The sequence below is a fragment of the Drosophila suzukii genome, chromosome 2L, assembly GCF_043229965.1.
Source record: "Drosophila suzukii chromosome 2L, CBGP_Dsuzu_IsoJpt1.0, whole genome shotgun sequence".
NCBI lineage: Eukaryota > Metazoa > Arthropoda > Insecta > Diptera > Drosophilidae > Drosophila > Drosophila suzukii.
In genome coordinates this window covers 19827748-19854679 of record NC_092080.1, presented here as the reverse complement: position 1 = coordinate 19854679, position 26932 = coordinate 19827748, and the positions used below count along the sequence as shown (strand labels likewise).

The 26932-nt window shown below is 47.9% G+C and overlaps 10 protein-coding genes across 10 annotated transcripts in view; 5 read left to right on the top strand and 5 right to left on the bottom strand.

The window, feature by feature from the left end:
* The window catches only part of CenG1A (Centaurin gamma 1A), a 56441-nt gene extending 52256 nt beyond the window's left edge, over positions 1-4185 (bottom strand). Inside the window, exon 1 of the mRNA XM_017082829.4 lies at positions 3414-4185. Coding sequence (XP_016938318.3) covers positions 3414-3762 — 349 coding nt within the window. The 5' untranslated portion in view covers positions 3763-4185. The remainder of the gene's footprint in view (positions 1-3413) is intronic.
* A 636-nt stretch (positions 4186-4821) lies between these two features.
* On the top strand, positions 4822-6522 carry mRpS23 (mitochondrial ribosomal protein S23). Its single transcript, XM_017069613.4, has 3 exons — positions 4822-4978; positions 5034-5195; positions 5255-6522. The coding sequence occupies exons 1-3, from the start codon at positions 4935-4937 to the stop codon at positions 5616-5618; spliced, it is 570 nt and encodes a 189-aa protein (XP_016925102.3). The 5' UTR covers positions 4822-4934; the 3' UTR covers positions 5619-6522.
* Polr2C (RNA polymerase III subunit RpII33) lies at positions 5584-6487 on the bottom strand. The gene has a single exon (XM_017069606.4). It carries the CDS (start codon positions 6485-6487, stop codon positions 5660-5662), a length of 828 nt encoding a protein of 275 aa, XP_016925095.1. The 3' UTR covers positions 5584-5659.
* A 344-nt stretch (positions 6523-6866) lies between the features above and the next one.
* GatC (glutamyl-tRNA(Gln) amidotransferase subunit C, mitochondrial) lies at positions 6867-7424 on the top strand. The gene has a single exon (XM_017090326.4). It carries the CDS (start codon positions 6903-6905, stop codon positions 7347-7349), a length of 447 nt encoding a protein of 148 aa, XP_016945815.3. The 5' UTR covers positions 6867-6902; the 3' UTR covers positions 7350-7424.
* On the top strand, positions 7346-8493 carry PolG2 (DNA polymerase subunit gamma-2, mitochondrial). The gene is made up of 2 exons (XM_017090325.4): positions 7346-8036; positions 8092-8493. The coding sequence occupies exons 1-2, from the start codon at positions 7346-7348 to the stop codon at positions 8484-8486; spliced, it is 1086 nt and encodes a 361-aa protein (XP_016945814.3). The 3' UTR covers positions 8487-8493.
* Positions 8443-10135, bottom strand: Orc5 (origin recognition complex subunit 5). Its single transcript, XM_017090324.4, has 2 exons — positions 8850-10135; positions 8443-8782 (listed from the first exon to the last, which is right to left on the bottom strand). The coding sequence occupies exons 1-2, from the start codon at positions 9942-9944 to the stop codon at positions 8498-8500; spliced, it is 1380 nt and encodes a 459-aa protein (XP_016945813.3). The 5' UTR covers positions 9945-10135; the 3' UTR covers positions 8443-8497.
* Positions 10136-10182: 47 nt separating this feature from the next.
* Positions 10183-12012, top strand: Arpc1 (Actin-related protein 2/3 complex, subunit 1A). Its single transcript, XM_017090575.4, has 3 exons — positions 10183-10276; positions 10343-10624; positions 10684-12012. Exons 2-3 carry the CDS (start codon positions 10552-10554, stop codon positions 11742-11744), a joined length of 1134 nt encoding a protein of 377 aa, XP_016946064.1. The 5' UTR covers positions 10183-10276; positions 10343-10551; the 3' UTR covers positions 11745-12012.
* Positions 12013-12251: 239 nt separating this feature from the next.
* PolG1 (DNA polymerase gamma, catalytic subunit tam) lies at positions 12252-15975 on the top strand. Its single transcript, XM_017089506.4, has 3 exons — positions 12252-14287; positions 14342-15158; positions 15221-15975. The coding sequence occupies exons 1-3, from the start codon at positions 12334-12336 to the stop codon at positions 15876-15878; spliced, it is 3429 nt and encodes a 1142-aa protein (XP_016944995.3). The 5' UTR covers positions 12252-12333; the 3' UTR covers positions 15879-15975.
* A 193-nt stretch (positions 15976-16168) lies between these two features.
* b (glutamate decarboxylase-like protein black) lies at positions 16169-19074 on the bottom strand. Its single transcript, XM_017089507.4, has 3 exons — positions 18167-19074; positions 17011-17378; positions 16169-16944 (listed from the first exon to the last, which is right to left on the bottom strand). Exons 1-3 carry the CDS (start codon positions 18881-18883, stop codon positions 16347-16349), a joined length of 1683 nt encoding a protein of 560 aa, XP_016944996.3. The 5' UTR covers positions 18884-19074; the 3' UTR covers positions 16169-16346.
* Positions 19075-20624: 1550 nt separating this feature from the next.
* Sos (Son of sevenless) lies at positions 20625-26577 on the bottom strand. The gene is made up of 7 exons (XM_017089383.4): positions 25201-26577; positions 24791-25148; positions 23729-24651; positions 22814-23662; positions 21844-22716; positions 21148-21772; positions 20625-21085 (listed from the first exon to the last, which is right to left on the bottom strand). The coding sequence occupies exons 1-7, from the start codon at positions 26272-26274 to the stop codon at positions 21042-21044; spliced, it is 4746 nt and encodes a 1581-aa protein (XP_016944872.3). The 5' UTR covers positions 26275-26577; the 3' UTR covers positions 20625-21041.
* Positions 26578-26932: the final 355 nt, after the last annotated feature.

Here is a 26932-nt window from a genome sequence, read left to right as displayed (position 1 = left end):
GCGTATCGACGCAAACAATTTCCACTTCCGAATGACACAGACAAAAAGCCATATCAAACAGAAATTCAAAAAATACGAAAAAAAACGTAATAAAAAAGGAAAAGGTAATGTGCCAATGACAGTGGCAAACAGTTCCCTCAAAATTCCGACTGTCAATATTATTTAACAATTAAAAGAACATAAACAAACGTTGCCCAAGGCGAAAAGGCAATAAAGACAGCGAGCTAAACCGCGGACAGATAAGAGGTCACAAGTTGAGATGAGATTGTTCAATTTAAAATAGGAGGGCAGGTACCAAAGTTAGAAATAACCTGTCTGTGCTTTCAGCTCTCGGTAATAATTATTCAAAATAACATAAGAAAATGTAAAGCTGTATTGTTAAGTAAGCTAGCAATGATAATGCCTTTAAAAATATTAATGAATGAGTTTATTGACAATAGCAACACAATTAAATGCCATGGAAAGATAAGGAACCCTAATGGCAACAAATAAATAAAAACTATAAATCGTTATCAAATAATACTCTTTAGGTAAAAGTAGTATGCAGTACCAAGTAATTAAATGGAAAAATAGGTAACAATCAGAAAGAACAGATCATAAGATAATGAAAACTAGGTCGGGAACGGCACATAAATGCTGTCAACTAAAAATTTTCCATTGGCTTTCACAAAATATTTGTCCACCTATTAAATAATTTATATTTAAGTGGCAAAATAATGAATAGAAAGATGAGTCATCTTGAGAACGAATAAATGGACCCACTTTTCTAAAGGGTAGACCGACAAAAACTTCGTTTGGGGCTAATTGCAATCGCTTTAATGGGGAGTCGCAAGCCATTTGAGATAAGAGAGGAAATTTGTTTTTCACTGCCGCCAGCGGCATTTCAGTTGACTGTTGTTATTGTGGCTGTTTTTTGTTGTATATAGGGCCGGCTATTACTTGGCTATTTACAAACAAACAGACAACACGCCTTTGTGTTTGTATAAACACCGCGGAAAAGCGAACGAGCATTCCAGGTAGGTTATTTATGTCCAGCGGTTATTGAACACCCCCAATACAATTATCAATCTGTAGTAATATTGCCATTGATATGCTGATATCGTGTAATCAATTTACTATTTATGTTCTGACGAAGACGGATGAATAGTGGAAGCGAATCTTAATGCACAGCATGTCTATTGTTTATAGAACCCAATTCATAGCTTCATATGCTAATTTTAGATGGCACATGTAGCCACACACAATAGCCTTTAGGTTACACAAATATTTAGGCATCTATTGTTAACCCTCTTGTTTACGAAACTTAAGAAACAAGCATCTGCGCAATTTCTTTAATTTCTGATCTATTAAAAAACTAAATAAATGTAAAGCTGTAATTAAAATCACATTTAAATTCAGGAATCCCTTTAAGATAACTTACTAAAAGCTGCAATTTATACATCAACTTTGATTTGCAAACAAGTTCATTGACATTCCAAGCATTTAAATGTGGTTTAAAACTCGAACTGATACAAATGAGTCACAAGCAACAAATATATTAATGGAACGCTTAGTTCAAGTTCTTGGCCAAAAACGATAACAAGTTTTGAGAATTTGTCGATTCTTTCAGGTTTATTACTCTTAAAACCTTTTATCTGTTAATGGTAAGCTGCTGTAAGATTCTTTATACCATAATCCCCATATCAGCGACATAAAACGGGAAGGGCTAACGAACAGAGATCAGCCAAATTCTTTTATTTATTTCTGTTCATCTCCAAGTTAGATACTTTTGACCTTCTCGATTCAGTAGAGACCGTTACCGAAACCTATAAATAAGCATTTGGAACGGGAAAAACGGCAATAGGAGTCCAACGAAAATATCATTCATCACGCTGACAGCGAATTAGAATCGGTATTCGGCATTCTGTTTGGTTAGATATACATTTTCAGCCGATCGAAAATGCTCGTGTTGCGGGTCAATGCCAATAAGAAAGTCGCGTGCAAAACGGTTTACGAGATCGTATTCTCGGGTTTCATATCTGGTTTGCACGATACAGAATGTGCTCCATGGTATGGTGTATTCATGAGCATGAGGCCTCTGCCTCTGACAATTTTGTTTACATTTTTGGTGAGCCTTTTGTTGTTGCTGCCTCTGCCAGAGATTTTCTAATAAACCATTTCAGAACCGGTTTTCGGGTTTGATTTCGTGAACGGTTTTCAGTTTTCAGTTTTGGTGGCTGCCACACAGAGGAAGAGGGCATCAAATTTCAGGCCCCGCATACACACACACAGAGTAAACGCTGAAAATTGGGCAGAAAAGCTTGTTTTAAACAAAAAGCGAAGCTCTTTCTTTCGAGGAACAGAACAACAACGGCCCGAGCGACAACACTTTCAATGGCCCCGGTCCGCTTGAATGGGCATTTTGGCAACAATAATCCTCGCACGGGGGTTGATGAGGAGGTTGCCTCATAGATTTTCGGTCAGAGATTAGCATAAAGCACTCCAAACAAAGGCAACCACAAGTCCAGACGCTGCCGATAAGGAACAACAATGAAGGTGTGGATACAATTGCAGCGATAAACATGTTTAATCAAAGGATTGCCATCCGTTCTTCCCGACATGACATTCAAAGAGTTCAGTCCGTCCTCCCAAAGTCATGGTTTCGTACCATTTCCTGACTTCGAAACCTATATCTCTCTTTGTATGCATTATGTATAACATATTTGTTTACTAATGTTTTCAGAGACACGCTCTGAAACTCGCATTAAAACCATCTACACTCACACTAAATTCAAAACTAAAGACTTTACAAGACGGGGATTTGTAATGGTCAATAAACTTGCAAAACATAATAATAACATGCTTATATTTGAATTGATTGCCACATTAAGTATTCATAAGATGAGTGTATTATGACTCGCGTTTATAAAAGCCCAATGATAAAAACCTTAAGAAAAAATACAATTCTATTAGTTGTTTATTTTCAGTCCCTTCAAAACTATAACTTTCTAATATTATATCGTCCATTTGCTTTAAACTTTAAGAAGTTTACGATTTATTAACACTTAATGTAAAATTTGAGAGCAGAAAGATATTAAAAATGTTATGACTTATTATTAACAGGAGGAAAATCACGAGTTTTAATTAAACAATAACTGTTTAAGTTTTGTTTATAAATCTCCGTTATTTAAAAGTGTATAATTAAACTGTTAATTGCCGTTAAATAGAAAATATATCCGCCCAGAGTATATGCAAAACCGAAGTATAAACAGGTGTTCAAACAAAACTCTCTGATTGGTGAGAAATTTGTTTCAATACAAGTCTATCATAATCATATAGTAAAAAGTAGAAGTACTATAGATAACTTCAGAGGAATAGGATTATCCCTCCTCTTTTTAAGCAATAAAAGTAGTTCGACTTATAGAGGCACTCACCTTCAATGCAGACCACATGATCCCGGATGGACTGGGCTATCCGGGCATCGGCTAACGGCAGCAGATCGATCATATCGTATATGGCATAGATCGATGGGTGGACGCTCTCGAATCGCTGGATCTCCTGGCGGATGGCCAGCGAGTTGCTGATGAGCGGCTGGGGAGGATGGGCCATCAGGATGGATGATGATGACGATGATGCTCCGGAGGCGGAGGCTGCCCCAGGGGTGGGCGTGGCATGGTTGTGACGCTGCGTGGGCGGCAACTGGTTCTGGAGAGGATTGAGCAGCTGATTCTGGACCTGCTGCGGATGCGGATGCGATAGCGCGTGCGGATGGTAGTTACTCATGGCGGGGGCGGCAAAACCGAGAGTTAGCTAAATTTTTAATTAACTTAATTTACTGGCACACACACTCGACACGCACACACACACACACGCCGCACACACTACGAAAAAACGATGGCACAATTTTCCCAAACGAACAACATTTTCCAATAACAACAATCGGGGCAATAATGCGCTAACTCGGCCGATTTTGGGGGCAGTTCTCAGTTCACTAGATCGATTTTGCACCTGCACAAACAATCAAAACACTTTTGTTTACGATATTAGAGTGCACTATATAATGGCATTTTAACTTTATTCAATTTGCTATCCAATTAGGTGTTTTTTCTCGTTTTTTCCGATTGTTTTGCTTTGATTTAACAGCGAAATGCGAACATTTACTACGAAACCAACAGAAAAGTGCGAGAATTTAAGTCTAGCGCAGCCGAGTATGTAGAAGTATGTAGCTACAAGGCACAACAAACCGAGCGAGAGAGCACGTACAGTGGTCTCTCGAAGGAGCAAAAACTCTGTTACTTCAAATAGTTAGTAAGTTTTAAAATAATATGATTGTTTACTGTCAAGGTACCGCATGTTTTGTAATAGTATATTGGGTTGACATTACTATAAACAATATGGATTTATTACATATTTAAATTGTTTCACCTTTTCGGAGTGAGCACTGTACATTTAACTTACTAGAAAATGCCAAAAACGCCTAGTACAGAAATCCCCCAGATTCGTATATACCAAATGTTTTTAGTTGCGATAGGGTGAAACATTTAAATCAATTAATTTAAGTTTTCTGAACTGTACAAAAAATATAAACAATTTTCCATTATTTATAAAATTAGGGTTTCCTTTTAATTTTTTAATTCAATTTTATATCGCTTGGAACTTTGTCATTCAGTAAAAACCAAAGTATTTATCAAGGGATAATCACAAGGACAAACAATGCTATTTTGAAATGCATTAACAATTTATAATTTATTTTTAATGCATAAAGTTTAAAAAATATAGCTTTTAATGAACACGTTTTACAACACTGTCATTGTGCAAATCGAAAACAAAAACAAATTCCTTGGCAACTCTGAAACTAACGATTTCAAACCAGCTGATTATCGATAATACCTACAACGCATGTCGTAATCCTATTTTTTAAAAATTCCCTTAAAATCAATTAAAACTTTATTAAAATGGCTCAAAGTAGGTTGGAAAAGATCGGCACCATCTTCACCAGGTACTTACACATCGATACAATATCATCCCTACCCTAAAAACCTGATTTCTTGCAGAGTTCAGGGTCTGCTTCGTGGTGGGGCTATGAAAACTGAGGATAAACCCATTTGGTACGATGTTTACGCCGCTTTTCCGCCTAAATTGGAGCCGCGATTCGACAGGCCCGCTCCCGAGATTCCAGTGCGCAATATATTCTATGCCGAGGATGTGGTGCGAGCGTATGTAACCAACAAAATCCGGCTTTATCAATTTTTCATGTTTACATATATCTTGACAGGAAGCTCCACAAGCAGAATAAGCCCCAGGAAACGATATCCCTGTTTGACCACAGACGCAGCACGCAGTCGCAGCAGTTCGTCCAGATCTACCAGGACTTGAAGGCACAAGGAGCCCTGGATGAGCAAAGGATCTACGAAACCGCTCTGGACCTCCTGGCCGAGCAGCGCCAACAATCCCGACTGGAGGCCTCCACGGAGGATTCCCTGCCCGAACAGGACGCCGAATCTAAGACCCAATTACTGAGCGACTTCAAGGAAGCTGTGGAAAGCCAGCAGACCAAGTCGCCATCTTCTCCAGCTCCACCCAAAGTGAAAAAGGACGCGGGCGTGGGCATTAACATAGACAGCTTGTTCAAGGATTAGGCGGACAATCTTTTATAAACTAAAAATAAACTTGTTATATATCAAACGGCCAGTGCATCGTTCTGGGATTCGTGGCTGAGCTGCGTTTGCAGGTTGGACAATTTGTTCTTCAGGACCTGCACGCCCATAACCACGATATTCTCGGGCTTCAGGGCGCCGGACGATTCGACGTTGAAGAAGAACTTGTTCGGCTTGGCCTCCCAGTTGTAGGGCGCCTCGTACTGATCGTCCTCCAGCTCGGTGTGTTCGCTCTTGGGCCACTCATCTGGTTTGGGATACAAGGTGTGTCGCATGGAGTTGTCCGGGTCGTACTCGAAGCACACGCCCGCCGTGGGATTCCACTTGGCGTGCTCCTTGCCGAATCCCTTCTTGGCGTAGGCGCGCAGCTTCAGCTCCTGACCCTTGCGCAGCTTGATGATTAGGATCTCGTCGTTGCTTTCGCCGTACTCGTTGTCCTCCTCCCCCTGGTTGCGCGACGTCACCGGCAGGACCTTGGCGTTGCTCGACTTAAGATCAGCGGTGGTCACGTGGCGAGTCTGCTCCTCGCTGCACTTGACGTCCAGAGTGAACTCTACGCTGCACTCGGGGCAGAAGTCCAGGCAGATGCAGTCACGTGTGTACTGTAGCCGCTCCACCACGTCGTCGGAAATCAGAGGAATTAGGCCAATACGGTGGGCCAGGAACTCGTCGGAGAGCACCGTGGAGTTGGCTTCCAGTTGCACCCAGTCGATGGCCAGCGTCGGCGTCTCAGCGATGAACACGCGCCGCAGGCTGTTGGCCACGCTCAGCTCCGTGTCCTCCAGGACGAACTTCACGTTGTCGTCGGTAAGCTCGGTTATTTGCACGGACGGCTGGTTGGCGTACGGCATTGTGGCTTTGTTTTGGTAAAATAATAGAAAAACCACGAACAGCAAAAATGCTCGCCGAGAAACAGTGATGGAAGTGCACCGATAGCAACCGGCGATAAGTCTGCCGATTTCGATTCCTGTTCTGAGCTAATTTTTCAAATCAGTTTTTCTAGCCATATTTTTATTTATTATTAAAAGTAGCTATTATTACAAAAATACGTATACTAGGTATTTCCTAAACTGTTGAAAATAAATATATTTTTTATAAAATTAAAACCAATATTGTTAATTTATAGAGAAACGCTCGTTAAAAGACAACAGTTTTAATACAGTTAAATTAAAGGTTCATAATTGTTAGTTACATTTCTATCTACTTTTCAATAAGACATAGCTACTTTTGAATTCTTAGTTCCATCACTAATGTGAGCCTGTAAGAATGTTGCGCCTGTTGAGTAAACGTTTTTATTGCAAAATTGCAACTAAAGCAAATGAAAAGGCCACTAAATTGGACTTTAAGCAGCTGACGCATCCCACCAAGGTGCCCCAGACGCCAGTGGACACGGAGTTTCCCGATACCAGCTCCTCCGAAATCGAGATCGACACCAAAACCATACAATTACTGGAGCGGCTGTCCCTGGTGGATCTTGATAGCGAACGGGCACTGGCCACGCTGAAGAGCAGCATCCAGTTCGCGGACAAGATAGCCCACATCGACACGGAGCACGTGCGTCCACTGTACACAGTGCTGGAGCAACAGCAGCTCCAGTTACGCAACGACCAGGTGACCGAAGGCGACTGCCGGGCGGAAGTGCTCCGGAACGCAAAGGTTACGGACGAGGACTACTACGTCTCCCCGCCGGGCAACATTCCGCTGGAGCAATGAGCCGGCTACAACAATGCTTCAAGTCCCTGGCCTCCACAGGCTTCTTTCGCAGCCAGGACGACAACAAATTGGAACTACTCTCTCATGGAAGGGAATATGCTAACCTACTACAACAGCATTGGCTGCGACTGCGTCCCCTGGCTGCTCACTTGGGGGACACCAGGGAATCCAGTTCCACATCTAACCAGCAGCGTTTTTCCTTTCCCCAAAGCCAGCAATTCCGTACAAATTTCCAAAGACTCCTAGATGATCATCCCCGGAAGGCTAAATGCCCCACTCTTCTCAAGCACCAGAGCACTTGCTCCTCTGCCCATCGCAATCCCCTCTTCGAGATGAATTCGCCTTCGCTACTCCTAACCACAGACTTCCTGGTGGAACCACATCGTGCCCTGGAGCACTTTTACAACATGCAGCGCGAGAGCAAGATCTGGTGGATGCGGCTCTCGTCGAACCCCAGTCGCTACCGCATTGTTCCCTGCGATTTGGGCGAAGAACTTAGTCCCAAAAACTATCAAGCCATCGACATTCGGTCGAGCTACGGCGAAGCGGGAGAAGTGACCGTGGAACAACTGAGTCTGGTGAGGATTGAAGACGACAAGGACTTTCATCTGCCCGATGCGCGAACAGGGGAATCTGTGCAACCGACTGTCATTCGATCTGTGATTCGGCTGGAAACTGCCACCTGCGGTAAAAGGTCTTAGTAATAAAATATTTATACATTGCTATATCATCTATATTTTAGCGCTTCTCTTGGATGGCTGTGATCATGGTCGAAATGAGCAATCCCTGCTGCTGAATCCCCTCCTGGCGCCTTATCAATGTGGAATTGCCTGTGTGGAAAGCGATTCCGAGCTGTCGAAGGACTTGGCCGATCTTTGCCTACACCTGAAGCATGTTATCAACCACGCGGGTCTGCGCCTCTGTCAAGGCAGTGGATTTGCTTCAACCAAGGATACTTCTCATCTAGCCGAACACCTGCTGGAATCGGATATGCTGGGAGTACCCTATACACTAGTTTTAAACGAAAAAACGCTAAGGAACGGGCTGATGCAGTTGCGCAGCCGGGACACAAGACTAGCGGAGACCATACACATAAGCGATGTACCGGACTATTTATTAAATATATTTAAAAACTGAAAACAAACGACCTACATAAAGTCGCAGAGATACTGGCGAACATTGAAACCCACAACCTTACCAATCTGCAGGACAAACTCCAGGCCAATGGTACACTGCAGGCGAGCAGAGCCGTCCATGATATTCTGTTCGCCAGAGACGAAGCTGAGCAGCTTGAGGTGCACTAGCGTTGAGATCTGGGAGAGAAGGTTGCAGGTCAGGCCCACTTTTTCCTCCAGAATGGCATAGAAAATGGCCAGCAGTCGGTCGATGGTGAAGGATTTCGGTCCCAGCGTGGTGGACATTTTGTCAGAGGTCTGCAAAGAGTTGACAAAGTTAAAAGCATGGTGAGGAATAAGATCCTTGCTAGCTTGAATAACCCACCTTGGCTCTGGCGTTCACCGTCTGCATCCGCTTGCGCTGTTTTCCGTGGTGCTTGACGAATAATCGCTTGTCCTGATTGGCGGCATTGTGGCTGGCCAGAAAGGCGGCGATCAGCAGGTATTTAGCATAGTAAGGAAGCTCCAGCGACTGCGCCATTTTGCGAACGCTCTGATCCTCTATGGCGGCGAAATCTGCAGCTTCCTCCGGCGGTTTCTCTATACGCATATAAATCTGAGTGAGCGCGGAACGCAGAGGACCGGCTATATGTCGCCAGAGTCGGGACACATCCGAGGCCTCCACAGAGCCATCTAGTACAGGCTCTAGATATATAGATAGGCACTTCCTGGCCGTTAAGTGGAGCTCCGGAACGTCGCGACAGGCTTTGTAAAAGACGCTCAGAAAGAGATTGAGGTAGTTGTTGTAGAATTCCTCCGTCACTGCTTCTTTGCAAATCTCCAGGCGTTTACTATCCTGACCAAACTGGTCCAGTAATTGACTTCGCACCTGGGTGAAATCAGATCCCAGGATCCGCTGCGTTTCTGCCTTGTTGTACTGTGCTAAGTGTAGACTAATGACCTCACTCAGGCCGGTCTTGTTGTAGAACTTTTCAAAGGGAAGTTGGGACAGGAGGATGACGCAAAGATTGAGGCTAGTAAGCTGTTGTAGCTGAAGGAGAACGGGCAGCACATTGGCATCCATGTCTCGCAAGCGTTCAGCATTATCAACGGCGATGAGGAAGGACTTTGAATCCGGAGCGCAATGCCAGCGACGCAGTTGCTCCACGAAATCCAGCATGTTGTCCGCCTTAAGGGAATCCCCTTGTTCCGGTGCCAGCGAATCAAGCAGGATCTCCAACATGATCTTCGTGGTGTAGCACTCGATGGCATTCAAATGTGCGGTCCGGACCTTTTGCCTCTTTGCGCATTCCTTGAGAAAAGCTCTGGTTAGAGCTGTTTTCCCGGTTCCACTGTGCCCGAACAGGTAAATAGCTGAGGGATAGGCCTCCCTGGAGTCTCCTATCAACTCGCCCAGGGTGGCAACGGCCGCTTCCCGGCAGGGAAACAGCGTCTCCAAGGAGGAGCAAATGATTTCCATTGAAGATTGTTTTGTTTTTTGTACGTAGAGAGGAATTACTTGGCCAACCTTCCGTGGAGGTAATTGCTAAGTAAATGTGAACAAGGCCAGTTTATTAAAGAGCTTAACTTTTGATTCCTTGATTAAATTAAGGACCGTTTTGTTATTAAAAATATGTTTACAAGCGCTGTTCAGTATGACCATAGAAAAGGGCGCCAATCTATCAGCTGTGGTATATATCTGGTATTATGGTTAATTTCCAAAGTACTGGTATTATTTCGATAAGCTTTCAGTGATTAAAACACATATCGATGTTTTCAAACCATCGATTTTTGTTCCAGCTCTAATTTCGGGTGATTAATTTTGTGCATTACTTTTCCAAAGAGTTTTTTCCACAACGCTCTGCTCCTCCTGCCCAGGGAAACCCAGAATCCATCCTAGCAACGCCAGCTTAATCGTGTAGACGGCCCAGAGTCCGCGATTAAAACGAGAGCGAAGCGCAGCCAGCGGAAACAACGCCCACTTGGTCCCAGCGAAGTGAAGTCCGAAATCCGGCGAACCAAACCGAAGCAGCTACGTGTGTGGTTGGACGAACACTCTGCATTCCGAGCGCATTTAGCCACCCACGATGGCTGAGACCTACACCTTTGGCACCTCGCTTGCCTCCATCACCTGCCACGCGTGGAACAAGGATCGTACCCGTAAGTGCTCACATATTACTCACCCGGAACCGTGACTCACCCACTGACCCACCCCGCAGAGATTGCCTTATCGCCCAACAACCATGAGATCCACATATACAGCCGGGAGGGCAGCGACTGGAAGCTGGCGGACGTGCTCAACCAGCATGATCTGCGCGTCATGGGCATCGACTGGGCTAAGAACACCAACCGGATCGTGAGCTGTGCCGCCGACCGGAACGCCTATGTTTGGACGCAGGGCGAGGATGGCAAGTGGAAGCCGACGTTGGTGCTGCTGCGCATCAACAGGGCGGCCACATGCGTCAAGTGGTCGCCGGCGGAGAACAAGTTTGCCGTAGGATCGGGCGCTCGACTGATCTCCGTATGCTACTTCGAGTCGGAGAACGACTGGTGGGTGTCGAAGCACATCAAGAAGCCGATCCGCTCGACGGTTACTTCTTTGGACTGGCATCCGAACAACGTCCTGCTGTTGGCCGGCTCGACGGACTACAAGGTGCGGGTCTTCTCGGCCTTTATCAAGGACATTGAGGAGCCGCCCACGCCGACGCCGTGGGGCAACCGTAAGCCCCTTGGCCAGCTGATGGCCGAGTTCCGGAACTCGCAGACCTCTGGTGGCGGTTGGATCAACAGCGTGAGCTTCTCCAGCGACGGCAACAAGGTATGCTGGGTCGGCCACGACAGCTGTGTGAGTATCGCGGACGCCACGAATGGCAACACGGTGATCCGCTGCCGCACCGGCTATCTGCCCTTCCTGTCCTGCGAGTGGGTCTCGCCCACATCCGTCGTGGTGGCCGGCTACAGCTGCGTGCCACTGCTTTATAGCCTGACTGCCGATGGAAAGCTGGTGCTGAGCGGCAAGCTGGACAAGTCGCAGAAGAAGGAGTCGAGCGGCATTACCGCTATGAGGATCTTCCAGTCGATGGACCGCAACATGCGCACGGAGAACACGGACACGGTGGTCGACTCGATCCACCAAAACGCAATCACCAGCGTGCGGTTGTACGCCGGTGACAAGGCCAGCGCCACCAAGGTGTCCACCTCGGGTGTCGACGGGCAACTGGTCATCTGGAACGTGGAGCAGGGCGGCATAAACGGAGGCATGCGCAACCTGCAGATCTAGTTCGGCCCCGCAACGGTCCAGCGTTACGTGTTATTGTCTGTTAGCGAGTGTGTTGGCCTGGCCAGGAGCGCAGTATTTGCCAAAATGTTTTCCAAAATCGCTTTTCCCATTGTTCTGTACCGTGCGAAAGCCTTTTTACATAAATTAACCGAAGAGATTGTTCTTTTCCCCCCACTTCCATAATGGTTCCGAAAGTCTGTGTGTGTGTTTTAAAGTGTTTCACCTTTATAGCAAACTGAATAAAATGTTTTTTATTCGCAAAATCAAATGGAGGCCTATTTTAAATAATTAAGAGTCCTGGAATGAGGCTAACCTCGTTTAATTATTTTGTGAGGCTCGTAACATTTATTATAATTTTTTTGTTTTACTTGCTAGAAACAAGTAATGTTTTATTTCGCCCAACTAAGTTTATATTTAGGTTATCAAAAACTTATTTAATTTTAACGGAAATTAGTTTCAAAAATATTTCAATGTGACCGCCGCGCAGGCGCATAAAAATACCCAAGTTTCCGGCAGTCTTTCGGAGGAGTGAGTGGCCGCCAGCTGGACTTGTGGCGCTTGAAAGGATGTTTATTGCAGCTAAGCTAGGATGCAGCTCCACCTGATTAGAAAGTATGCCAGCAAGGTCGGCCGGGAACACTATGCCAGCAGTAACCTGAAGATCTATCGCCGGGTGAAGCCTCCACCAAAGGTAAACAAACCAAAGAAGCCGGAGAATGTGGTGGGTCAATCGGAATATGCAGAGAATCTGGTCAAGGTGCAGATGATCTCGCGGAATCTGCATGCGCAGCTGTTCCCCCAATCCCCTCGCAGCATTTCTGAGCAGCAGGTGACCTCCGCCAAGGTCTATAAGGATGAGTTGCGCCGGCATGGCGTCGATATCGAAAGCTGTGCTCCTGTCCCGGATGTCCAGCTGAAACTACCTACTTTGAGGGGCGCCAACATCGAGGAGCACTTCCTCAACATAGCCAAAGAGCAAGTGCAGGCGTACGAGGAACTACTCCTTCCACTCGTCCAGTGCCAGGAGCTACCAAAGCGCCCGAAACGATGGGCATTCTTTGCCGGTTGGACAGCCTACGATCCCGACGATGGAACAGCTACTCCGGTGGATCAGCCGCTGGAAAAGGGACTCATCTTCGATGTGGAGGTGTGCGTCCGCGAAGGACAGACTCCAGTTTTGGCCACCGCCGTCAGCACCAAGAGATGGTACTCCTGGGTGAGTCCCAAGCTTACAAAACACCGCATGAGTATTCCGAAATCGGAGCCCCTGGATGTGGACACGGACTCAGAGCGACCTCACCACTCTGCCGATGAACTCATACCCCTGGGAACCTGTGGACCTGGACTAATAGTTGGTCACAATGTGTCCTATGATAGAGCGCGCCTCAAAGAACAGTATTTGATCGAGGACACTGACACTCGGTTCGTGGACACCATGTCGCTACACATGTGCGTCAGCGGAGTGACCAGCTACCAGCGAGCTATGCTAAAGTCCAAGAAGGAGCCGGCTCCCGAGGATCTGGGGTGGCTTGAGCAAAGCTCCCTCAATAGTTTGGTGGAGGTACATCGCCTGTATTGCGGCGGCGAGCCGTTGTCCAAGGAGCCTAGGAACATTTTTGTGGAGGGAACTCTCGATCAAGTGCGCCAGAGCTTCCAGTCGTTGACCAACTACTGCGCCGGCGATGTGGAGGCTACGCATCGGGTGCTTCAAGTCCTTTATCCCTTGTACGCCGAGCGATTTCCGCATCCTGCATCGCTGGCTGGCATGCTGGAGATGGGCTCCGCCTATTTGCCCGTGAATTCCAATTGGGAGCGTTACATCCGTGAAGCGCAGCTTACGTACGAGGATCTCAGCATTGAGGCCAAGTACCATTTGGGGCGCAGGGCCGAAGAAGCTTGCTCCTTGCTGCTAGACGATCAGTATCGTCAGAATCTCTGGTTGTGGGACGAGGACTGGAGCGTTCAGGAGCTGAAGCTAAAGCAGCCGCCGAAGCGCAAGCCTTTGCCAAGGGAGGAGCGCCAGGATCCTGGAAATACCGCTGAGCAGCGTCGCCTGCAAGCCAAATTCCAGCACCTCTACGATCAGCGATCTCTGCTCCCAGCTCGAAGACCACTGCTTCCCGGATATCCCCTGTGGTATCGCAAACTGTGCCGCAAGCCACCGACCAAGAAGAACGACGAAATCCTGGAGGACGAGGAAGATTCGTGGTCCCCGGGAGCCACTGAAATCAGCACCGGCATGCAAATAGCCCCAAAGCTGCTTTCCCTCTGCTGGGAAGGCTATCCTCTACACTACGAGCGGGAACAGGGCTGGGGTTTCCTGGTCCCTTTTCGCAGCGATGCGGAAGAAGTAGACCGATTGCCCATGGATGAACTCTTGGCGCGTTGTCCAGTGCCAGAGTTTGCTCGGCAGTGCGCCGCAAAGGCAGAGAGTGATCTGGCCTTGGATATGCTCGCTGGTCAGGTGGAACAGCATCTGGGAAAGCGGGAGCACTACAAAAAGTTGTCTCAAAAACAACAACGCCTAGAAACGCAGTACCGAGGTGGGTTTTGTTAATCAAATTCCCTGGAAGAACGCTAATGTATTTCTGTTCAAGGTTCTGGAGTCTGGTGTAACAAGGTCCTGGAGGACTGTTGCTTCTTTCTCAAGCTGCCGCACAAGAACGGACCATCTTTTCGTGTGGGAAACCCTCTGTCCAGGGACTTCCTCAACAAATTCTCCGAAAACGTCCTGAGCAGCGGAGATCCTGCTTGTCAAGCTGCCGCTCGCGTCATCGAAATTGCTCGCATGATGTCGTACTGGCGGAACAACCGAGATAGAATCATGGGCCAGATGGTGGTCTGGTTGGATGCCCACCAGTTGCCTAAGGAACTCAGTGGTGTCCAGTACTTGTCCTACGGAGCCATTTGTCCCCAGGTTGTAGCCTGTGGCACATTGACACGCCGTGCCATGGAGCCCACATGGATGACGGCCTCTAACTCGCGGCCTGATCGACTGGGATCGGAGCTGCGATCCATGGTACAGGCTCCCCCGGGTTACAGACTAGTAGGTGCCGATGTCGACTCGCAGGAACTGTGGATCGCTTCCGTGCTGGGCGATGCTTATGCTTGTGGTGAGCATGGGGCCACGCCTTTTGGCTGGATGACTCTCAGTGGCAGTAAGTCTAATGGCAGCGACATGCACTCTATTACCGCGAAAGCAGTTGGCATTTCTCGAGATCACGCCAAAGTGATTAATTACGCCCGGATCTACGGAGCTGGGCAGATGTTTGCGGAGACACTGCTTCGTCAATTTAATCCTACGTTCAGTGCTTCCGAGGCCAAGGCCAAGGCCATGAAAATGTTCTCCATCACCAAGGGCAAGCGGGTGTATCGGCTGCGAGAGGAGTTCCACGACGAACTGGAGGACAGGGCGTAAGTACTTCTCTTTATTTCAACCAAAACCCCTATTATAATTTCTCCACCGTCTTATACAGATACAGCAGCTACGAAGCTTCTCGAATTGCCATCCAGCGAAATCGCACCCTGCCCGAGGTATTTTATCGTCCCAACTGGCAGGGTGGCACCGAGAGCGCCATGTTCAATCGCTTGGAGGAGATTGCCACGGGTCCCCAGCCGCAAACTCCATTTCTGGGAGGACGGCTGAGTCGGGCCTTGGAGGCGGATGGCGGCCCCGAGCAGGAGCAACGATTCCTGCCCACTCGCATCAACTGGGTAGTGCAAAGTGGAGCCGTGGACTTCCTTCATCTGATGCTGGTCAGCATGCGATGGCTGATGGGGCCGCACGTTCGATTCTGCCTGAGCTTCCACGATGAATTGCGATACTTGGTCAAGGAGGATCTGGCGCCCAAGGCTGCGCTAGCCATGCACATCACCAACCTAATGACGCGGTCCTTTTGCGTTTCCCGCATTGGACTCAAAGATCTGCCCATGTCGGTGGCCTTCTTTTCGTCCGTGGAAGTGGACACAGTGTTGCGAAAAGAATGCAGCATGGACTGCAAAACGCCTTCGAATCCGCATGGCCTGCGTATCGGCTATGGGATTCAACCAGGTCAGAGTCTGAGCGTTGCAGAGTCAATCGAGAAGGCCGGTGGCAATGATGTCAGTCAGTGGCCTTGGATTAAACAGACTTAGCTCGGAAGTACCAAAGTTAATTGGTTTTTTTAAATTTTTAGAGAGATTTAAATGCGATTAAGTTAAGTAGTGGTTACTAGTTCTCTTAAGTGTTTTCTAAGGCAACCATAAGTAAATTTTAAGTGGTTATATAAAAAAGTTATCGGCTATGGAGCGCAGGGTTTCATTCGTTTAAAAGAGTTCTGACCAAGTATCTTGTAGATATCATCTACCTCATTTAATCAATCTGTTAGATAAGTTGTTGTTGTTAAACATTCAGTGGTTTTCCAGTTCCCAATAAAAGAGGATGATTTAATCTAAATCAAATGACCTATATATATGTATTTTTGTTCTTTGTTTTAGATAATACTTAACATCCGAAAAAATATACAAACGTGAGAAGTTAACCATACACTAGAAGATATAGTCGGCATAAGCCTAAAGAGAATGTTGTCAACACTTAACCTCATAACATGCTTTCGCTTCGATTTACAAATTTTCGGCCAGCGATTCGATCTCGTCCAGGAAGTAGGTCATGTCCAACTCTTCCAGACAGGAGTTCTGCAGCACCAGGCGGAAGAAGTTGGGCAATTGTCGCAGCGGCTGGTACGTAATCATCATGGAGCCCTTCTTGATCATGCCCTCCTTAACTTTCGGCGCCACCTTGTGCAGCCGATCGTAGAATTCCCGATTGCGCTCCATTTGCCGCAGACCGGGTGGTACATACCAGAAGCTGATGTTGGTGCACTCGGGACTCTCGAGGACCAGTTCGAACCCAGGGCGCTCCCTCACCTTGTCGGTGAAGAATTCGGCCATGCGGAAGACCTTCTCCACATGCGCCTCCAGTCCCTGGGTGCCCTTGGCCTTCCACATGAACCAGAACTTGAAGACATCCGCTCGCCGACCGCACTGGATGTGCTTATCGCCGGTGTCAAAGGAGGTGTCGTAGAACTTGTCCTTCTGGAACAAATAGGTCGCATTGGTCGAGTGGCACTGGGCCAGCACCTGTTGGTGACGCGTCAGGAAGGTAGAGCACTGCTGCGAGGCGGCCAGCAGCTTGTGGGGATTCCATGTCACCGAATCGGCACTGCATAGAAAACACAAACCCATGTTCAGCATCTCTCCCCAAAATCTTCTCCAAGGTCAAACTCACCGTTCAATGCCACTGAGCAGATGGCGATACTTCTTGGACATGAGGGCACCGCCGCCCCAAGCCGCATCCACGTGCATCCACATGTTGTATTTCTTGCAAACCTCCGAGATCCCAGCCAGATCGTCGAAGGCTCCTAAAACGGTGGTTCCGGCTGTGGCCGAGACCATCAGGGGCTGCCAGTCGTTCTCCAGGCACTTCTTCACCTGATCCTCCAGGTCGCTTACCCGCATCTTGCCCACCTCGTTGGTGGCTATCTTGCGCACATGCTCACTGCCGAATCCCATAAACATGGCCAGCTTCTCCACTGAGTAGTGGGCATCCTCCGAGGTGAAAATGATCAGGGGCTTCGCGTTGAAGAGTCCGTTTTTCTGGAGATTTAAGCATATGAAAGAGTTTTCACTTATTTATATTGTACTTTTTTTAAGTTCCACTTTACTACTTCTAAAAATCGTTGAACAATTTTAAAGAAATCTTACATTTTTTTCGTTTGCCATGAAGCGAACTTTTAAACATAAGGCATTTTTACTATGTTCTGTGATATATGATGTATTTTAAACACTTTTTGAAAACTTCCTAATAATTTTAAAACATGTATTATTATTATTATTAACTAGAGGAGTGACCTAATCTGAAAAACAATACATTTGAGGTAATGACACAGAAAATTTCATCATCCTATCGTTGCTGAAGACATGTGGCGCTTGAAATCTTTAATTGCGTCTATAGTATCCCTAAATATTATGTTTTGAGATATGTCACTCTTGTAGAAAATTAGTGTTTACTTTACTTGTATCTTTGTTAAATATTTGTGTCTTAAAAAGAACCACGTATTTTTCAAATCACGTTAACTAACTTCACATGCGTGATCAGTTAAGAACTTTTTAGGTGCTAGCGAAAATGTAAACCTATGTAGACCATCACTTTCACTAAGTTTTAATCAACACTTTAGTAAATACTCTTTCGTATTTGTTATTATTTTGATTTTTTCGTCATCATTGCTATATCTTTGGGAACTTTCGGTTTCACTTGCTTATATGACAGGTATGACTAACGGATCGGCCAGCAGTGTGGCGCCCGTCACTTGGCACACGGTGGAAGTGGATTGGACTTCCGTGTGGACTGGCGGTAAACCACTTGGCTCAGATCGGGCACTCACCTTGGACTCGGGCGAGTGTCTGTAGCGGGCGCAGCTGATTGCATAACCGTTGGCTATCGAGCCGCCAGGACAGAAGATGCCATCTCCCTGGCCGCCGTTGGGGAAGCCCACAATGCGACGCATCTCGGCCAGCACTTGCTCCTCCATCAGGGTGAAGAGTGGAGCCACCTCATACGTGTACACGCTGGGATTGAGGGCATCGGTTAGCCACTGACCCACCAGGGCATAGGGATCCACCCCCGAGTACAGCTGGTTGATGAAGTACGGATGACCCGTCTTGACCGAGAATCGGATAGTCTCCCTCAAGAGCTCGCGCAGCTTGTCCTGCGATTCACCCTTCTCCCTCAGCTGGAAGTCGAAGAGCTGACGCAGCTCCGCTGGCTCGTGCCACTCGACGACCTTGGAGGAGCGATTGGTGCCCTGGAAGACAGCCAGCTTGATGATCTCGTCGACGCAGGCCCGGATGAAACCCTCGAACTCCGCCGCCGGGTGGCTGGCCACAAAGCTGGATAGATCATCCTTCGCATCCGTGATGCCGTTACCATTGGTGGCTAACATTTTGCTGGCCGTCTCGAATGCGACTGCGGAGGCGGAATCAGCCGGTGACGACGTGGCCGCCAATGAGTTAACCGCTGTTAAATCATCGCCACTCGTACTGTAAGGCTTAAATATAGATTCCTTGAAGTGATGTGTGGGAAAGTTCTCGCTGGCCAGCATTTTGTTGGCTCTCGACTGATGTTTATACTGTAAAAGACTTGGCTAGCGCTGTGATCTGTGTGATCTGTGATGATTGCAGATGCAATAGGTGGATGTTGCTGCTGTTCCTGGTCCTGTTGCTGCTGCTGCTGCTACGGCTGCGGATTGCACTTGACAATGATTCTGAATGATCTGCTGGCGAACTGAATGAACGGGCGCTGTTGTTGCAGCTTTTATAAAAGCGGCTCGACGATTTGACGATTCAGAATCCGAAACCGAACGGCGCTTACATAAAGACAATGCCAATCCGCTCGAGACCCGAGCGATCCCGGGCCTCTCGTGGCTCCGTCGTGGCTCGGTTCTGGCTGGGCCACCTGGGCGAAAGTGCCTGGTTCCCGATGGCAGTGCAGAGATCTCTTCGAAGGGATTTCCCCGGACCACTCATCCCAGAATTACGAGAATTGCTGTCGGGGAAGGGCGAAATATTGCAGGTAATTGGCTGGCTAATTGAAATGCTCATGTAATACAATTATGTAGGAATGATTATGCGCAGAGGTCTCTGCCGGCTGCCATAATCTTCTCCAGCAATTTTCCGTGGGGGTTTCTCTCTCATTAGCCGCAATCAAATATGCATTAAATGCAAATTCATTGACTAATTCTTTAGCCAATTGTTGTATAAATTGCGCAACTGAAACGTGATATCGGGAAAACAAGTTGGTGTAGGTCGTCGCCTAGCTTCCGATAATTGCCACCTTTTTATGTTGGTCAAGTTGAAAGAAAAGCGAAATTACCATCTTATTTCGGACCTCTTGAGACCCACAAGTCTTCACGGCCAATGGCCTTGTCTATAGGGTATGGAGTACATGATTCTCTATAAATAAAGTGCTCATTCAACGGAAATTTCCCAAATGTCTGCAATGATATATTGAAATGTTTTCATAGGATACAATTGGACGTATGAGAGATTGCCCAACCGATTTGTTTTGCCTCCATTTTAAACCGAGAGATTCCTTTAACGCAATTATGACGTTTTTCGGCGGTTTATTCACCTTGGCAACACCAGCACATTCAGAACCGATCCGAACGTTAAATCTTCGGTACTTTACCGAAGATCCAAATCGGTTCGTTTGGGAGTGACACATCATTTTGGGAGGTGTGCGGTAACTGGGGGGATTTATTGGATGCACCCATTACTTCGCCAATAACTTGCGATAAGGGGCGCGATCCAGTATTCTCGTGAAAAAACGAAAATAATTCAAAAACAAAAACCTGTTCTGCCGATCAGCCCAAAATTTCAGGAAGCATTTTTCAACGATCATGACGTTAGAAAAGCGAAAGTAAACTCAAGTCGTTTCAAATACATGTGTACTGCTGTGTATTTCCAATTTAATTGCATTTAATGCACTGACTCAACAATTAGCGCGCGTCTACAATCGCTCTAGTTTTTCTTTCCTACCGAAACTAATTAGCTATATATGTTAATAATGGCTGCAGTTATGCTGGATATGGCAGGTGTTTAATAGCACAAAATCGGAGGTGTTGCGGTTTGTTCAAGATCATTGGGCCTATAAAAAAAGCATGAAGTCTTTGAAATGGGTGAGCAATTAAAGAAAGATCGTCTGCATTCGAAAGGCCTTGTTAGCACAACCAATTCTTGTTTTACAACCCATCAGATTACCTTGATTTTCGATATAAGTAGGTGCATTTTTATAAATACAATCATATAGTAGGAAGCCTCTTTTAACCATCAAAACACATCGACGACTGTCTAACAATAGGGTTATATTTTATTGTTTTACGTTCTACGATCAATACAATGTTCTCGATATTTACAAATATTTATAATAATAATTATATAATAACATAATTTCTTTTTTGCATTTCTTGTTGGTTTTTCTGTGTTTGCATTCGCGTGTATGTATATGCTGTGCTTCTTGTGTAAATGAGAGTGTGTTCTGTTTTGTTTTACTTTGTTTAATGAGTTTCGAATAATAAAATTCATCAGATCCAACTCGGTCCAAATTTGCATATGTATGCCAACTAGAATACATAAACTGTGCCTACGTATATATCTCACGTTCCGTTCATATATCTCTGCACGCCGGCAGTACTCTCAACTTTGAATCTTACGGATCATACTCGTAGTTGTTTGTCCTATCACATCGCCAGGCAATTTAAATTATTCTTGGTTTGTACTTGGGTAAAGAAACATCGTACCTTTATCTAAATGTAAAATAAATGAATTTAGGAATATGCTCGCTTTATAGATTATGCCTTCTACTCACCTGGATTGTTATAGAAGTTAGCGCTTAGACTAGGTTTTGGTGGAAGTTTGGGCGTGCCCTCGAGGCTCGTGGCAATCGGAAAGAACTCCTTCGGGGACGAGCGGGATTGCGTCGGATTCGAATGCTGGTGCTGGTGGTGATGATGGTGCGGCAGATGGGGAGCATGGTGGTGCTGCGTGTACATCGCCGGATGCGTCTGTTGCTGCCGCATTCGCAGCTGGTGGGCATAGCTGCTCGACGTGCTATCCGGTGGATAGCAGGGAATGTTGGGGGACATGGGCGTGGCGGGTGTCAGCGGTGATGTGGTCGTCGAGGAGCTAGCAGCGGGCGAGATCGATTGCGGTGGCGGTTCATCCGTTGGCACCGCCTGCGACACCGTCACTAGCGTTGTGCTGATGGAACCCCCCATCGCCGGCTCCGGCTGCTGGGTAACTGCCGCTGCCCGCTTCTCAATCGCCGAGTTGCGGCGTATCATAATACTGCTGGTGTTGGGCAGGAGCAGACTGCTCTTACCCACAAACTCCTTGCTCTTGCCGTGGCTTTGCCGCAAGTAGCTCATGCCCATGGAATGGTTGAGCCGTGGCGGTATCGGGGGCGGACTGAGTTCGCCATCACGCGGGGGTAGCTGTAAGGAAAAATAAAATGAATACTGTTACTTAAACATTTTAAGGAGCATATAAACGTAAGACTACTTACTGTGGGTGCGTCTGGCGCCTGTCGTTTTTGCGCCATGTCCGCACAGCTCTCCGTGCGCTCCTTCCGGCGTGGCGGCAGTGGTGGTGGCACTGCTCTGTACTCCAGATTGGAGGCCGTCGGTACATTGACATGCGGCGAGATGGGCACTGCCGCCGGTTGTCCCTGGTTTGCGTTGTTGAAATAGAAACCGCCCGTACAGAATTCCTCCCCGGACATAAGCGCTCCGGCCATCCCCGTGAGGGTCACCGTACTGGCAATACTATGCGTCGGGCTGTACTGCGGTCGCCCATGGAATGGTGATCGATTACCGGTTTCATGTCGCGGACTGACCACTAGCTTGGGCAGCGGCGATGGTGGAGCATCCGTGTCCGACATGCTAAATGGATTGCTGTCCGGAAGCGACTGAGGTGGAAGGTGCTCCGGCAGCGCTGGACTGAACACATCCATTGTTGACGCATTGGCCAATGACGCGTTGTTGGCCCAAACATGAGCGCCCGGCTTCCTAGGGAGATGTGGCGCCGGCACCGAAACCTCCCCGTTGTTTTGATCCGTGCGAGTGTGCTGTGGTGTTCCACTCCAGCTGCCAGTATTCCTTCCGGGTATGATGACAGGGGCGAAGACGGAGAACGCGTGCGGATTGTGCTGCGGACTTTGTTCGCCGGCGAGACTTCCAGACGTCGCTGTCGACGGGTCAACTGTGCTGGCCGGGTGCGCAGATGGAGCTGCTGCTGTGGCTATTGTGGTGGCCGTCGACGATGCTGCCGCCGCGGCTGACGAGGTGCTGTTGGACACCTTGCTGCTGCTGTTGGTCTGATTCTGCCGACGCGGCTTGATGCCCGGCGATTTGAGCGGAATGTGCGGCCATTTGCGGGGCTGAAAGGGAAAATTATAAATTTGTTATATGAATTGTGAAATTATAAGTCAAAAATTATCTTTGTTGTAGTGTGAATTCCCCAATCGAAATACTTACAAATTTGGGTACCGTCTTGCAGCCCCTTGGCTCAATGCGTAAGCTTTCGTTATAGAGATAGTCAGACATCTGCTTATCGGACATTCCGTTGAACGGATCCAGCTGCTCAAAGAATTGTCGAATGGTGGACTCCTCGTTGAGGCAGTATGGCTGGTTCTGGTACTGTTGAATTTCGCCAATAATCTCGGCCACTTTCCGTCGTTTTGAGAAGTTGATTAGCTCCGTATTGGCTAGCAGGTCTGGATTACCCTCTTCCAAGTGGAGAATGTTGGTCAAGTAGCGACCAAAAAATGGCACACAAGGTGGATTGATAGATCGCAATCGTTCCTGATACTTTTTAAGATGATCGTCACTAAGTTCGCGACATTCTTCGAGGAATTTTCTATAGCGCTCTGGCAGTCCCTGGAATGTCCACCTTAGTCGATACACTGATGCCGTGCCCATGGCCGCAACAATCGACAGGATTCCATTAAAATTGTTCAATTCCAGCATCACCATCATCACTTCGATAGCTCGTTGCATGATTGCCTGGCGCTCCTCGAAATTCTCCGCCTCGGTTATAGATTTCTCAATCCAGCGGGTCACGTTTGTGGTGTGCTTCATGATTTTCAGTAAATTTGGGCTCTTCACCTCCTTGTCCTTCTTCGTCCAGGGCGAACCGACCAGCTCCGAGGGTTTCACATTCTTGTACATCTCGAATTCCAGCAAGGTAAGCTGGCGAGCCAGTTCCAGTGGGTGCAGCGTGAGCAGCGTAATCTCGTCATTGGGGACACTCAGGTGATGCTCAATGGGCGGCGGATCGTGGCCATAGGCATATACAATCTTCTTATTGCTTTTCTCCTGTTCGTTCTGCAAGACATTCGAGTAGAATAAATAAAATTATGATTAACGTGTTGTTTTCTTTAAATGACTCACCTTTCTCTGAACAATCTTAAGCACCGAGTCCACCCATTTGCGCATCGATTTGCCATTTACGTGCTCTAGAAAGTTGAGCAGCTTCTCTAGCAGCATGGGATCCTTCTCGAAATCGTAGAAATGATGATCGACCCAATGACGCAGCACATTGAGCACTCGGAACTGCACTGGTTGCACGTACTCCTTGCGGTAGCGCTTCCAGTCCTCGCGATGCGTGTTCTTGTGCTCTTTGTCACCGCCAACGCCGCCGATTCCTCCAGCTCCTGTCGCTCCGGTGTCCTGATAAACCAAGCTAGGATCCGGTATGTTAAAGCGTTCCACCAGCAGCTGTAGCAGTTGCTGGGGCGAGCAGAAGTAACGATATGTGGTGAGGAAGGTGCGCACGAAGGTCGGATCGGCGTAGATGTGATAAGTTAGGCGCTCGATCAGTTTGCACAGCGTCGCCCCCTTGATCATCGGCACTCCAGCGCTTTCGCGCTCCTCCAAAACGATATTATCTCCGCTGTCCGGCACCGCGAATTTATAGATCTCCGGGCTGGGCATGCGCAGCGGGTGCTTGCGCTCGATGTCTTGCAAAATGCTGTCTAAATGTCGGTCTAGCATCGATTTTGTGATCACCATTAATAGGTCAGCCATCCAATCATGCTTGTGCTGGGCATTCTTAGCCGTCAGCACAATCGGCGGCTGCATCCTGGATACCAGCTCAAAGCTGTTTTTCAGGTCGTCGCTGTCCGGTCGGTCGTTGATGTCAACGCGTCGCATGAAGTACTTCTCCTTCAGACGGTAGTCGTAGGCCGTGGCTCCTGCCGATGGTGTTTGCTTCTTGGTGTTGGCCTTGCACAGCACCATGAGCCCGTCGAAGAGAAATACCTTGCGCTCGCTCCAGATTCGTTTGCCCGAACCCAGCTTGCTCAGCGAATCCTCTGTGAAATAGATATGAAAAATTAGTTAGGGATTACGATTAATTCATAGATCTGTTATACTAAGGACCGCATAGCATACTAAATAGTTATTGACATAATATTCAAATCTTCTCTTGCTATTTTTGTCGCCCACACTTACCGCGAATAAATTCATTGCAGTTTTGACCCACGTCCTTGTCCTCCCAGTGCTCCACTTTCATTTGCAGCTCCCGCGTCCGCTCGATGGCCAGTTGGCGTCGGACTCGGCCGCTGACGGGGACCAGTCGATCCTTGGAAAGGTTCGCCATAACCTTCTCGAGATCGCAGTGCAGTGGATGCAGCAGGCCCTGGACCTGTTCGAAGCTCTCGATGTCGTCCTGCGACGAGCTGAGATCCTTGAGATGCTTAATGTAGTCAAAATATACGAAGGCATGGCAAATGGGCACCAGGAGCAGCTTGGGCAGATAGTACTTAACGGCATCGCGGAAGCCGTGGCCAGCCGTTGTCAGGGATGAGGCCTAAGTACAGAGATTTTAGTAGAGATTCTCATGCGGAAAGATTAAAACTTACCCCTGGTTTGGACAGGAGATTGCTGAGTGCATCCCAGGAGGCCTGCGAAGTCACATCGTGAGCGTACTTCTTGTATACGTCGAACTCCTCGGCCTCGGCCAGTTCCTCAAAGCAGCTACCCACGCAGGGGGCACTCTGCTCCTGGGACATCTCAATCACGTCCTCGAGGGAGCCGAGCAAAGTCACCGTCACCTCGTAAATGTCCATGATGTTGGAGAAAATCGGTTCCAGCTCCCGAGGGTCTGAAACGATCTTCACCAGCTCTTCGCGAAAGACGCGTATAATCATGTGCAGGTCGCGTTGGTACTGCTTCTCGTCGTGGATCAGCTCCTTGACCGTCTCCTCGTAGGTGGCACTCGCCCGTTGGGCGGGCAGTGATAGCGGGCTGGGCAGGATGTGGGCCTCGCTCTGGTTGAGCATGTCCATTAAAACGCGGTCGGCGTTCATCACCACCTCGATATCCTCCTTGGTAATCTCGCAGTGGGCAATCTTGATCACATAGTCGCCGGCCATCTTGAGGATGTCGGCGGAGATATACTCGAGCACGGCCACCAGGAAGGCGGACACGGAGCTGTCGATCTTGTACTGTAGCACATCCTTCTGGAGCAGCGTGTGCACCCGTTCTGTGGGCAGCACAGACTTGCGTTTCTTCGAGTTGATCACCTCCTTGGCCTCGTTGAGGGCCCACTGGTCGATGGGCGCCGGGAAGGACTTGTTGACCTTTTCCTCCACATCCTGGACGGAGTGGGGCAGCGGTTTGGCGCACAACATGGCCAGCAGCCGGAGGCAGAGCTTCTCCACATACAGAAGGGCATCCTCCTTGGCGGTTACCCGTGGATGCACTTGCTCCAGCACCTTTTTCAGCGAGGGCGTGAACAGTCCCCTCCACCTGGCCGCATTCTCGCATTTAGTGAAGTCATAGCCATCGCAGTCCTGCAGCCCAGCCACGCCCCCTCCGCCAACGCCAGCACCTCCGCCTCCGCCGTGGGAGCCACCACCACCGCCTCCACCGCCCAGACCGATCCCGCCCCCGTAGTTAATGGTGTGGGCATGGCCGCTGGGTCCCGAGAACATCCTGTGCGCCGTGGAACAGTGGAGCACCTTCGTTGGCCGCCTTGCCCCCGCCTCCCCGCCCGTTGTTTGTATTGGTCGAGCGACGAGTGGAGTGGAGTGGAGCGGAACCTGGAACCTCGGCACCTGGCACAGCCGGATCACCCGGGCGAGCCTCGCATTGCAAGCACACACTCAATCGCACACACTCGAGACGCGTTCTTTAATATTTTTCGGCTCGGCAGCCGTTCGTTCGCAATTTGCTTAGTTTAAGCACTTGTTTTCAGATCAGAATATGTATCTTCTTCAGTGTGGAATTACTACGGAATTACCGATAAATTATACAGTCCGGCTCTCAGGAAAATACCATAATATACCATTTTCATATATTTAAATATACCAAAAGCATTACAACGGTCACGCTGAAATGTCAGGAGTGTGTACCGGCTGTCTGGAGGGTGTATCTGCTAGGCCAGTAGCGTGTAATCGTTAACTGCCACTGTTAAGACTGACATCTAGCAAACATAATGTTCTTCATAGGATTTAACAGGAGAGGGTAGCTTAACACCGCCCATGCCCATAATGTATAATGTATACTGATAGTTATACATCAACCCTATAGTACCATTCATCAGAAGTTCATCAAAAATACTTCGATGTTGCTGATGAATCATTTATAAAT

What these genes read in the sequence shown, in the direction of transcription:
- GatC (XM_017090326.4), top strand. Translation starts at nt 6,903, where the DNA reads ATGTTGCGCCTGTTGAGTAAACGTTTTTATTGCAAAATTGCAACTAAA.
- b (XM_017089507.4), bottom strand. Translation starts at nt 18,883, where the DNA reads ATGCTGGCCAGCGAGAACTTTCCCACACATCACTTCAAGGAATCTATA. An exon ending in GACACTCGCCCGAGTCCAAG is followed by an intron (nt 17,379 to 18,166) that starts GTGAGTGCCCGA and finishes TTAAATCTCCAG; the next exon opens with AAAAACGGACTCTTCAACGC. An exon ending in CTGCTCAGTGGCATTGAACG is followed by an intron (nt 16,945 to 17,010) that starts GTGAGTTTGACC and finishes TTTTCTATGCAG; the next exon opens with TGCCGATTCGGTGACATGGA.
- PolG2 (XM_017090325.4), top strand. Translation starts at nt 7,346, where the DNA reads ATGAGCCGGCTACAACAATGCTTCAAGTCCCTGGCCTCCACAGGCTTC. An exon ending in GCTGGAAACTGCCACCTGCG is followed by an intron (nt 8,037 to 8,091) that starts GTAAAAGGTCTT and finishes TCTATATTTTAG; the next exon opens with CGCTTCTCTTGGATGGCTGT.
- Polr2C (XM_017069606.4), bottom strand. Translation starts at nt 6,487, where the DNA reads ATGCCGTACGCCAACCAGCCGTCCGTGCAAATAACCGAGCTTACCGAC.
- Sos (XM_017089383.4), bottom strand. Translation starts at nt 26,274, where the DNA reads ATGTTCTCGGGACCCAGCGGCCATGCCCACACCATTAACTACGGGGGC. An exon ending in GCAAGACGGTACCCAAATTT is followed by an intron (nt 22,717 to 22,813) that starts GTAAGTATTTCG and finishes TTTCCCTTTCAG; the next exon opens with CCCCGCAAATGGCCGCACAT. An exon ending in TAACTTCTATAACAATCCAG is followed by an intron (nt 21,086 to 21,147) that starts GTGAGTAGAAGG and finishes TTTTACATTTAG; the next exon opens with ATAAAGGTACGATGTTTCTT.
- mRpS23 (XM_017069613.4), top strand. Translation starts at nt 4,935, where the DNA reads ATGGCTCAAAGTAGGTTGGAAAAGATCGGCACCATCTTCACCAG. An exon ending in ATCGGCACCATCTTCACCAG is followed by an intron (nt 4,979 to 5,033) that starts GTACTTACACAT and finishes GATTTCTTGCAG; the next exon opens with AGTTCAGGGTCTGCTTCGTG. An exon ending in GCCGAGGATGTGGTGCGAGC is followed by an intron (nt 5,196 to 5,254) that starts GTATGTAACCAA and finishes ATATCTTGACAG; the next exon opens with GAAGCTCCACAAGCAGAATA.
- Arpc1 (XM_017090575.4), top strand. Translation starts at nt 10,552, where the DNA reads ATGGCTGAGACCTACACCTTTGGCACCTCGCTTGCCTCCATCACCTGC. An exon ending in GTGGAACAAGGATCGTACCC is followed by an intron (nt 10,625 to 10,683) that starts GTAAGTGCTCAC and finishes CCCACCCCGCAG; the next exon opens with AGATTGCCTTATCGCCCAAC.
- Orc5 (XM_017090324.4), bottom strand. Translation starts at nt 9,944, where the DNA reads ATGGAAATCATTTGCTCCTCCTTGGAGACGCTGTTTCCCTGCCGGGAA. An exon ending in CGGTGAACGCCAGAGCCAAG is followed by an intron (nt 8,783 to 8,849) that starts GTGGGTTATTCA and finishes AACTCTTTGCAG; the next exon opens with ACCTCTGACAAAATGTCCAC.
- PolG1 (XM_017089506.4), top strand. Translation starts at nt 12,334, where the DNA reads ATGCAGCTCCACCTGATTAGAAAGTATGCCAGCAAGGTCGGCCGGGAA. An exon ending in CCTAGAAACGCAGTACCGAG is followed by an intron (nt 14,288 to 14,341) that starts GTGGGTTTTGTT and finishes TTTCTGTTCAAG; the next exon opens with GTTCTGGAGTCTGGTGTAAC. An exon ending in GACGAACTGGAGGACAGGGC is followed by an intron (nt 15,159 to 15,220) that starts GTAAGTACTTCT and finishes CGTCTTATACAG; the next exon opens with ATACAGCAGCTACGAAGCTT.